The 11,519-nt window shown below is 39.5% G+C and overlaps 1 protein-coding gene across 1 annotated transcript; it reads left to right on the top strand.

Annotated features, from left to right (window-relative positions):
* The first annotated feature begins 13 nt into the window (after positions 1-13).
* On the top strand, positions 14-11,218 carry ADAT2 (adenosine deaminase tRNA specific 2). Its single transcript, XM_068938571.1, has 6 exons — positions 14-144; positions 394-498; positions 8,269-8,419; positions 8,994-9,100; positions 10,884-10,956; positions 11,073-11,218. The coding sequence occupies exons 1-6, from the start codon at positions 94-96 to the stop codon at positions 11,111-11,113; spliced, it is 528 nt and encodes a 175-aa protein (XP_068794672.1). The 5' UTR covers positions 14-93; the 3' UTR covers positions 11,114-11,218.
* The last annotated feature ends 301 nt before the right edge of the window (positions 11,219-11,519 follow it).

The following is an 11,519-nucleotide window of genomic DNA, read 5'->3' as shown; positions in this document are numbered from 1 at the left end:
GCCCCCGCCCCCGCCCGTTGCGGCCCCGCCCGCGGCGCCACCGCCGCGCCGGCCCCCCCCGGAAACACCGTCCGGCGGCCGCGGGTGCCGGCCATGGAGGACGAAGAGGCGGCGCTGGCCTGGATGGACCAAGCCCTCGACGTGGTCAGGGCGGGATGCGGCGGCACCGACCCACGCACACGCGACACGGACACGCGCGCGCTCCCCGGGGAGCCGAGGGAGGGGGAGGGGACGCGAGGGGAGCGGGGGCCGGGGCGGTGGCGCCTCGTCGGGCCGTTGGCGCCGTGCGCGTGGAGTCGCTTGTTTGAGTGTTTCCCTCCTCATTTAGCGCTTTTTTTTTCTCTCTCCCCCCCCCCCCCCCGGTGGCGGTGTGCGCCTGTGGCGGTTTTGCAGGCCAAAGAAGCCCTGGCGCTCGGGGAGGTGCCCGTGGGCTGCCTCCTGGTCTGCGGCGACGAGGTGCTGGGCAGGGGCCGGAACGAAGTGAACGAGACCAAGAACGTGAGCGGGGGCCGGGCCCGGGCCGGGAGGGACCGGGGCGGCGGGGCCGGGGCGGCGGGCAGCAGCTGTGCCAGGCTGTCAGCTCCTCGCCCCGCCGGGGCTGAAGGGCAAACCGATGCCAGGGGTGACTGGCGGAAGAGAGAAGCAGGAAAGGCGATGAAGCCGCGTTGCACCTAGAAGGCACTGTAGCGCCCGGAAGGGCCTTTAGGTTTCAGGCGTGCCCGTTGGAGGCCCTGAAAAGCCTGTAGTGGGTGAAGAGGGCGGCGCGGGCCCAGCTGCGAGGCCTCCCTGCTGAAAGGCTTTCCACAGAAACGCCGTGGAGGACGTTTACGTTATCAGCAAGCTAGCTGTCTCCCACGAAAAAATAATTTTGTGGAAACGTTTGCTTCCCGAACTGTCTGTCCCTATGTGAGTTAAGCCCACTGACTAGAGCTCTTCACGATAAGAAATGATTATGCAAGTGTACTTAGTATACAAAGGCAAGGAAATATACAGGAAGCCTCATTTCTCATGAACAGAATTGAAGTACTGTCCAAGTTTCCTTCCGGAAAAATGCAGTAAAATATTACGTAGTAAAAAAGGTAACTGGTAATTGACCCCTAGATGTTCTTAGATATCTGTCTAAATGGCAGAGGCTTATTTTTAATTGCTAATCACGTATCAAAGATATTTGTTAAACTTACAGAATAACCCTTCCATATAATAATACAAAGAACTGAGTAGACTAAGGATATTATTTGGCAAAACGTTCTTTGAGAAGTAAAGTTGAGTTATGATATTTCACATGCTAATTGCTCATATTACATTATATGGTTTTCTGAGGGGTAATAAAACATACACTGGAAATCTAGCTCTGCTCCTTTTTTAGTAAGACTTCCTTACAAATAAATGAATAAGTAAATAAAAGGCTCATTTTTGGAGGGGGTGGGGAAAGAGAGGAGTTGGGGGAGTTGTATGGTTATGAAATATGTAGACTAACAGTCTAATGTATAGTTTATCAAAATTATTCCTTGGACAAAGATGTTCTCTCTAAAAAAATACTGCCATTAAAAGTTAGACCTGATACTTACAATTTTAGCCATTAGATTCGATCTTATGGATGCTGAGAGACTCATTAAAGCCAACAGGGATTTTGTACAACTTAAAGTGTCGTATAAATGGATCTGCATGCAGGATCAGGCCTTAATTTATATTAGATGTTTCTAATCCCAAAATATATAAAAAAGATGAAAATGAGTCTTGTGAGTTCAAAAATGTGACAGTAAAGGCAGATCATTATATTAATTTGTGTTAAAGGGAAATCTGTAACAATAAAATAACTTTCCTACAGCTCACACAAGTTAGATGAAATAGAAGGCAGATATTTGAAGGTAAATAAGGATAAGCACTATGAGAAAGTAGACACTCCTTGAGAAAATTGTGCCAGCGATGTTAACACACTGTAGGAATCGTGTTAATAAATGGGCAGAACTTAACTGAAGAGGCTGATGACAAAAGCAGAGTCAACTTCAAAAGTGTTGTGGAAGCTTCTGGCCTCTTTGATATTAATATCAGAGTTTCCTGAAGGTATGTGCTTAAATCCAAGTAGCCTGATTTCAAAAATCCTGGCTGCTTTTGGGAACAGTGAACTGTTAATATCTTTAAAAAATCAAGTCATTTTTCAATTTCTTTTTAGCTTGAATATCTTTTTTTTTTTTTTTGGTGGCTTAATTTTCATTAATGCTTATAATGATTGCAAATGCTGGGTATGCAGCGCTTTTAAGTTTCTGATCATATACTTAATTGCTCCATATAGTCTAAAAGAAATGTGAGGTTGAAAGACACGCTTACTGGGAAATCTGAACGCTGGAAATTGTGTTCAGTTTTCTCCTAATATTTTCTGGCATTATTTAGGAACAATCCTGGGGGGCGGGGAGAAAACTCTCAAGCCATTGAGGCAATTCCAGCAGACCTCATAAATTTAACGAGTTCCATTTTAAAACTAATTTCTCGCCTTCTCGCCCCAGCTTATGTTGGAAGGCTTCTCCACAACATAATTCCTCAGATGGTTAGAAAACTTTTGATTTCCAATTTAAACTTTTTGTGGTCAGTTTGTGTCTCTCTGTTCTTGTGCCAGCATCATCTAGTATTTTAAACAGCCTGGATGTATTTAAAGTCATATCCCCTTTTGGAATTTGTTTTTCTCTGTTAGTCAAGCCAACTGTTTAATCTTCTCTCTGAAGATAGCTCTCTCTTTCTGTTCATTCTAGTAATTTTTCTCTATATCCATTCCAGTTTTAATTCATCTTTCTTGAATTCAGTTAACCAGAACTGTATACTTTATTCCAGGTGGACGTTATCCCATGCCTTGTTTGATAACAATAATACTTCCCTCTCTCCCTGGAAATAATTCTACTTATCGGTTCTTGAGCTGCCTTTGTCTTCAGCGCTGTTTTGTTATACCTTTTTTTTTTTAATCCTGTCTTCAAGGCCAGCTGCTTCTTAGGTGATACTCTGACCCTTTCTCTTCTAGTGGTATCTTTCATCAGATGTCATTAGCTGTGTTCTGTAGGTGTTTCTCCAATTAATGCCAACATCGGTAGTGAAAACTTTTAAACAAAATGAGTCTTTAAGCATCACCAGTAACAAGCTCCCTCTGGACAAGCATTTTTCATCTCAGTACAGCCTCTCTCCTTTGCTTGCCCACCTTACATGTCTTGCATTGTACTGCTTTCCTCAGACTGACTAAAAATTTGCAGTGGGGTGTTAGGCCGAATTCATTGCAGAAGTACATATAGAAAGATCAGTGGTGTTTCTCTTCCCTAAAAAGACACGTCTGTCAAAAAAAGTTATTAGGCATGTCCAATGTCTTATGTACATCCATTTTGTGTTTTATTTCATTTCCCTTTTACGTACTTGTCTTTATTTTACCTTCACAGTTTGTTCTGTTGCCTGTTTCGCTACCGAGACTAGCCTGGATCTGTAGATGTCAGATCATATTTCTTCATATTTTTTCATTTGTGTGACTCTGTTTGCTCTGACAGGTTTCAGTCATGTGATACTCTGTCTTGGTGTATTAAAAGCTTTGCTATAGGATTGGCAGCTTCATGCACCAGCTCGTCAGTATTTCTGTGATGGATGTGATCTATCATCTTGTTCTTTGCCCCTCGTCCCTCTTTGATCTCCTAAGAATTTCGACATTCTAATGTCTTAATGCTGTTTGTATCTTATGCACTGTAATTTCTGTTTCCATGCTTTTGTTCTGCCTTCCCACCCCATTCTCAGCATCACCTTTATTGAAAAGACAAAATATTAATTTTGTTTTAGAGCAGTGCTGTAGTTATATTTCAGCTTCATCTTAGTAGCTGTACCTTCTTTTCACATATTTTGTCTCAAGCTGTTTTCACTGTTTATGTAGTTTATTTTGCAAGGTCTAACTCAGCTTGACTTTTGGTGATTCTTCCTTTAGCCTTTGCTTTCTGATCTCCAAAATATAGCTTTCTAATGCTCTGCTTTTTTCATTCTTTGCAAACTCTCCACTGTTTAAAAATAGTTATTTATCCAGTTATGTCTATAGTCCTTCCCTATCTTTTTTCCCCTTGCTTGAGATTTAAATTGCCACTAGGCTTTGTGTCAGAGAAATTCCATATTTTCTCCATGTGTAAGTTCTTGCATCCTCTGATCTAATTGACTGGAGTTAGGAGCAGGCAGCGTCTTTATCCCTTCTTTTGTCTTGTTCCTAAACTGTTCGTTTTGGTGAAAAAGTTTACTTCCTCAACGTTTTTAGATTTTTCAGTCTCTCTCTTGTCACCCTGCGTACTTTTTCTGCTCTACATGTCCATAGAGAAACACGTTAGCATCGGAGAAACTGCTTCTCATTCTGTGGGAGTAATTCTCAAAATTATTGATCATAATCTAGGAGAGATTTCTTGTAGAGAAATTTGATACTGGGAGAAGGAAGTGTATATACAGCTGTGTTTGTTTTATTGTTTTTCCTTAGGAACATGGATCTAGCATCAGCGTTTCAAAACAGTTAGGCATGTCAGTACTTGATTTCATCGATAACAGCACAATGAATATCTGTGTAAGACGTTCATTTTAAATAGCCTGATGGTAGGTTCACAAGCTTGTGTCAATACTGTGTTCCCTCTGGCAGCTCCCATACATGGTTGCTTGCTCAGTCTTTCCTCAGACCGACCTTAGCATTTTCTTCATATTAACATATGTGGCCTTTCCCAAATAGAATGTGTGGGGGTTTTTTTTGTCATCTCTCTTCGCATGTATGATGCAATTGTACGCTTCCCACTAAAATGTTTTCTGTTTTAGGTTCTTTGTGAATACATGCAGGCTTCTCCTCTTTGTTCTCTCCTGTTGGGTCACTGTAGCATATGTCTTTGCCCAGAGCGTCTTGCAAGTACAGTATTTGATAATTGAAAATGAAGTATTGTTCCCATTCTTAAATTACTAATGATGCCAGGAGATAATATAGAGCTTTGAGCTTTAACTTTCTTTGCTCTCACTTGTTAATTCTTGTCTAAGATTTAGAAAGTAAGCTTTTCAGGGTAGGGATAGTATCTTTATTTGTCTATAGAACACTTGGCAGAGTTTGGGGCACTATTTTAATAATGTCAAGGCTTTCTCCACAGTGACATCAGCTTCAAATAATTTCTTCTTACAACACCATTTGCCACTCTAAGAATTTTCGTTTTTGCCTTGCTACTCTTACCTGCTTTTGTTTTTTTGACTTCAAAATAACGTATAGGATTGGACAAATTAAAAAAAAATTACAGGCTTATAGAAGAATATGAATTAAGTCAGTGACCCAAAATGAAAATCATGTTTTTCATATGTTATTTTACACTCACAGGAAGTCAAATAAAAATGACAGTCTAGTCATAGCTCAGCAGAAGATACTACCTTAAAAACTGACCACCTGGCTCTGTCTTCCCCCATATCTTGTCTCTAAGAGTGACCATTGGCAGATGCTTAAGAAAGGAGCTCAATACACAAGAAAAGGGTGAGGTAAACCTTCCCCTTCCATATCCTCTCCCTTTTGGGAGTGCACAGCTCAGGGTCTTCCAAAGTCCGAGATTGCTTTGGATCATTGTTTCTGACAGCTATCTGTGCACGTGCCCTCCATGAATTTGTCTAAACCTTTTTTGAACTCATTTATGTTTTTGGCTTCCATAGCATCCTGTGACAATGAGTTCCACAATTTAATTATGTGCTTTCTGAAAGAGTACTTCCTTTTGTTTGCTTTAAATTTACTGCCCGATAATTTCATTGGGTGTCCACTTGTTATGAGAAATAATAAAGCACAGTTTACCGTTTGTTTTTCTCCACATTTTTCACAATTTTATAAACCTCTACTGCAGTACTCTCCTCCTTAACTTGAAAAAACGAGTGACTATTTCTGATGAGTTACAAACTGCAGTCTGATTTGTCTCTTTTTGTATGGAGTGTTCTGTAACTCTGGTAATCTTTTGTCACCTTAGGGTGAATCTTTTCTGATGTTTCCGTATCTTCATGAGGTGAGGTGACCAATACAGTATGTATTATATAAGAGGTGGATGCACTGGGATCTACTCTATGGTGTAATAGTCTTTTCTGTCTACTTTTCTGTACCGTTACTGTAAAAACTGGTATGATTTACAGTAGATGCATGGCTGCTCTAACTTGTCTTCTCAAGATCAGCAGAGGCATAAAAGCTACTTTGTACGTTCAGTAAAGGCAGTGTCATGGTTAGGGGCGTGTTTTGTTTCAGAAATGAAGGCTCATTGCTTACATGTTTTCAGTTCATACTCAGGAGTTGAAAAGCCGATACAGAGTTTGTTTCCTCTGATTTTGGGGACGCAAAATTAGAATTGCTACTATACTTCTTAGCTACAGTAGCCATAGGAGTTCAAGAGGATTGTTGTGCTTGAGGGCATTGCGCCTTATAGCTTTGTAAGGTGTGCGTACTGAGATTTCAGCTGATGTGATCTCATTTAGTCAGTTAGGAAACCTTTATGACAGCATTTCATCACAAAGTCTGGAGGAATTATGTCTGTCTATTTATTCAGATGCACGTTTTCATTCTGAATGGGTTCATTACTGTGATCACAAGTGTGCTGTTGGAATGAATTTCTTGATTGTCTCTGCTTACCACGCTTTGGTTTGTGCCCCAGAGCTAGCAAACTGTCTTCCTTTCAGGTGAAACTATACTGAAAAGATGCACTTAGGGAACACATGGAACGAACTCCAGCTGCTAATGGCAGTTCAGCCCTCATGACCAAACAAGAGCTAGTCCAGTCTGAACTCCCCTGAATTGGTGTTGAGTCCTCCACGCTATTTTGCTTTACAGATACACTCCTATTGCACTGCACTATCACTGCACTATTTGCTAATACAGGCATGGGCAACGTAGATCTCTGTAAGAGTTTTAAAACATTTTTTTTTAACAATGTTAAACTTATCACTGAATCATTTATGCATGGGTCCTTTGCCATATATTGTAGAGCAGCTCACAGTTATCACCACAAATCTTCACAGAATTAAACCTGAATCTAAGTCCATGGATTGTGAATAAATTATTTAAGGTCACACAAAGATAAATGCAGCAGAGACAGAAGTACAGTTTGGATTGCTAAAGTCTTAGTCTAATGCCTGTCAAAACTATTCTTTTGTCAGAAAAGATTAAAAAGACGGAACATACAGCCTTAATTCAAATAAGCGTTAGGCTTGGTGACTGGAGGGATCTTTCATGACTAGTATTTTGTGATATTTTTGCTGTGGCATTTGATTAGCAAAACATACTGCAGCAGACATTACAGAGCATTGGGATGTTACTGATTTTTTTTTCTCTCTCTGCAATTATAGTCAACACATACTTTATTCTGTTCAGGTTTCTGTGCTATTAACCTATCACTGTGGTTTATGAGATACTGGCCATTCAGTTGTCCTGAACAGCAAAGAGGAATCAATGTTTTTCCAGTGTTTTTGTAATCAACTGTATGGTGCAGTCCCTGCCTATTACATGAGGGACTTATTGTGCATGTACATATCCTCAGGCAGCATTAAACATAAGGTATATACACAAATTGAAAGTACTGTGCCTACATGGTAGACAAGGTAATTCCAGAAACATACTGAAATTAGTGCATATTCACAGTATATTCACTCTGTGCAGACACAGTAACGTTTTTAGAGGATAAGAAAGGTGGCGGTGGGACCCAGTTAGTTATTATTGCCAGAGACGTTCATCTGCCTCGCATTCTTGCTCTTACAGGCAAACTTGGGGGCTCGATCTGTTGTTCCAGTGGGGTTTGTGTAGCCCATAAACCTCAAGGAGAGCCCTCGGGTCTTATCTGGTTATATAGGCATGACAGAGAGGAGAACTTCTGAGCTGACTCCTCTGCCTAGAAGCAGGCAGAAGAAAAAACTGGTCTGAGCTTGTGGATTTTGTGTATGTTTTATATGAGAATGAATATGTGGTTGCTCGGATTGAGTATTTCTTCTGCAGTTTGGGCTGCGTGAAACTGAAAATGTGTTTTCATTAAATCACTTCTGTGGCGTGAGCCAGCAGAGGGGTGTGCTAAAAAGAGACCGCTCAAGAAAACATTGCATTGTTACTTTAACAAAAGTGAAAATAATTGCATTACTAATAGATTAGATGTCAGGCCATTGTGCCTTTGAATTAAAAGAGGAATAATTTTATGGCATGGTATTTTATTTCATTTGTATCTGTACAAGTGAGAACGTTAAAGCTGACGATAATGCAAACTTTAAAAAATGTTTTTTTTTATCTCCTAGGCTACTCGACATGCAGAAATGGTGGCAATTGATCAGGTCCTTGAATGGTGTAAGCAACACAACAAAGCCCATGAGGAAGTGTTTCCAAAGACAGTGTTGTATGTAACTGTAGAGCCTTGTATCATGTGTGCAGCCGCCCTGCGCTTGATGAGTATCCTTTGGTGCTTATTCATGCTGCGAAACCATGTCAAAATGTTACTCATTTGGTAATGAGCCACTGGAGAAGAGCTTGACACTCCCAGGCAAAGCCAGAAGAGATACCATATTACTGTCTGAGACAGTGCACACACCACTATTTACTGCGTGGTAAATAATGAGAGATTCAAGAATGAAAGAGAAAAGGTACAATTATGGCAATGATTTCTGTTAGGGTTGTGAAAATACATTTCAGAAATATGTTACTATGTCAAATCAGCTGTTATTGGCCCAGTGTTTAGTTCTGTAGAAACAGAAGAGTTTAACAATTAGTAAAGCAAGGCTTTGTATGCCTCCACTTTAGGATTCATGCATATCCTCTTCTGAGGAAGGCTGGACGTGCTTCTTCAGCAGTACATCCTATATTATTGAGAAATAAGTTCTGGTTTTAGGAGGAAGGAATTGTAGTACAGATTGGTTTAGTTTAAAAAGTACAAGCACATTTTAGTGAAGTTTAATGACTACTGAAATCGGGCTACTCTACTTCCTGTGCTTTCTTTTCACTTTTTAATTCCTTAACTCATTCACATAAATTCCACGAGTAATATACGGCTGTCAAAATGAGCGATTTGGAGGCTGTGGCTCAGTCTTGAACATTGCTTCTGGTGACTTGGTAGACACAGGAGAACCATTTGAAGTAAGCTATAAAATGTTTTCAGCTGGGGTACTATGTCTAGTTTGGTTACTAGGCTTTGAGAATGTCATGTATCAGTTTAAGAGGACCCAGATGAAAGATGATCAGAAGTCCAGTAAACTTGATTTAACAAGAAAAGGATGTAAAAAACCCTAATCTTCTTTAAAGTAAAGAAGATTGAGGGAAAGTCTAAAAACCATCTTCAAATATTTAAAAGGATGCATCAAAGAGGAAAGGAAAGAAGTATACTCATGGGATGATGTAAGAATAAATATGTCTAAAATGTGCAATACTCAAAACAGTAAGTGTATGCTGCAGGAGGAGGCATAACGGAAAAATTATTTTAAATGTACAAACCTAATCGATAAAGATCAAGTAACAGCTACTTTAAGTAAGTTATTGTTTCTTAGCTGAGCCAGTGGAACTGATTGTATTTGTGCTCTCAATCTATCCATACAGAAGGTAAAGTGCATTAGCTTAATCTACTTCATATAGCTCAAATCCCAAAATACGTTTGGACTGCAAAAGTGGCTGGGAAGATTTAGTTTAGACATCAAGAAGCTTGCTGAACAATAAGGGTACTGAAACGGTGGAACTGAGTGCCTGGGAAGAATGAGGCATCTCTGTCATTGAATGTTTCCAAGAAAGGCTGGACAAGCATTCAGTAGAGGCATAGTATACATAAATATAGACTTTATAGCATTATAAAATTATACCCATATATATATGTGTGTGTGCGTATATATATGTGTGTGTATATATACGCACACACACATATATATACACACACACATATAGATAGGGATTATTTATCGCATCATACACAGTTATAGATGATCCTGCCTTGTACAAGGAGACTGATTAGATACCCCTTAGAGTTCTTTCCAGATTTAACATTTTTGATTTAATGAATATAAAAAATAAGTAATGTATTTCAGTACACTATAGTAAACACTAAAGGCTCGAGGTTCAGAGAGCATTTCAGTCAGAAAGACTATACTGTTTGGCAGTGTAGTGTAAACATATTAAGAATCTTTCTTTCAGGGAGTTTATTTGTGAGACTAGTATCTGAATTAATTTCTATACTCGGTACTAAGGAGTGTTCATTTGATAACAACATTGGCAGGTGGTATTTAATTTTCCTCTATGCCCAAAACAAAGAAAGGAAAAGATTCATTTTACTACAAATCCTTCCTTTGCTCCTCTAGGCAGCTGCAGTGCGATGCATAGGTATAATTCATTACCTTCTAACGCAGGTGGATGTTCTCTTAAGTGTTAGTGGCATTAAATGCTTTGTCATTCATGTTCATGGCTTGGAGAAATATTTCAGAAGGGTCAAAAAGACCTGAGAGGTGACTGCTAGGAATAAAGAATAGGTATGTTGAGGAGTGTTTTCTGGTAGGAATCTTATCTACAAAATGTGTCTCTCTTGCATTTCCAGGTACTTCCGATTTATATGGAGTAAGTTGAAAGAAATGAAAGTATGAAAGAAATTAGAGATTGCGTAAATATTTTACTTAAGTTACTAGAAAAGTTTGTTTTACTTAAATTTAAGTAACTATAGATGATTTACTGTACTAAGCCTTAACATTGCATTTTTCAAATGTATTAGGTCTTCAGCCCGGAAAGCAGATTTTTTCTGACCCCAGATAGTTAGAGATGCATGTTAAACGAGCAGAATAGACAGTACAGTTGTTTACAGCTATTTTGTACCTGAGGCATTATTGTGAAGAATAGAGTATGTTATTCTCAGATGCGTTCATGAACTTTGTTCTGATTTGAACAGTGCGCTGCTGGCTATCGGGCCAAAGAAGCTGTGGAATTGTTAAAAGCTTTCTACAGACAAGAAAATCCCAATGGTAGGTTTCACCGTTATGGATTTATTTTGATCCTGACCTAACTGAAAAGAATGCTGGCACTGGTGGTATTGTAATTCATTTCTGTTGTTTTCTGTCTGTTTCTCTCTTCTGGGCAGCACCAAAGTCAAAAGTACGGAAAAAGAAACATCGTAGTTAGACCGGCACTGATGGGACACAGAAACTCACAAAATAATGATATGTAAAGATTTCTTCAGTGTCCTCCTCTTTCAGAATGGATTTTCAAATTAAACTATATCAAATATGTTCTGTATAGTGTTTTTACTAATAGAATATTTACTACCTGTTTCTCCCCCTTTCTATATATCAGTGATTTCTTGCTGTCATACAGGACCAAACTAAAGAATAAGTGGGTTTTTTTGTTTTGGGTTTTTTTTTTTTTGAGGAAGGGGAACATTTATAGTTCAGATTGTTTTTTACAGCTAGATGGATCCACTTAAAATGATGTTATTCTGTACAATACATTCTAGAATATTTTTGTTCGTTCTGTCTGTGGAGAAGCATCTTGCTTTTCAGCAGCAAACGTTCGCTTAGGTAAGTAAGTA

The sequence above is a fragment of the Struthio camelus genome, chromosome 3 (assembly GCF_040807025.1).
Source record: "Struthio camelus isolate bStrCam1 chromosome 3, bStrCam1.hap1, whole genome shotgun sequence".
In the NCBI taxonomy this organism is placed as follows: Eukaryota; Metazoa; Chordata; class Aves; order Struthioniformes; family Struthionidae; genus Struthio; species Struthio camelus.
The sequence above is the reverse complement of the archived record's forward strand: the minus strand, read 5'-3'. Positions and strand labels throughout refer to the sequence as shown.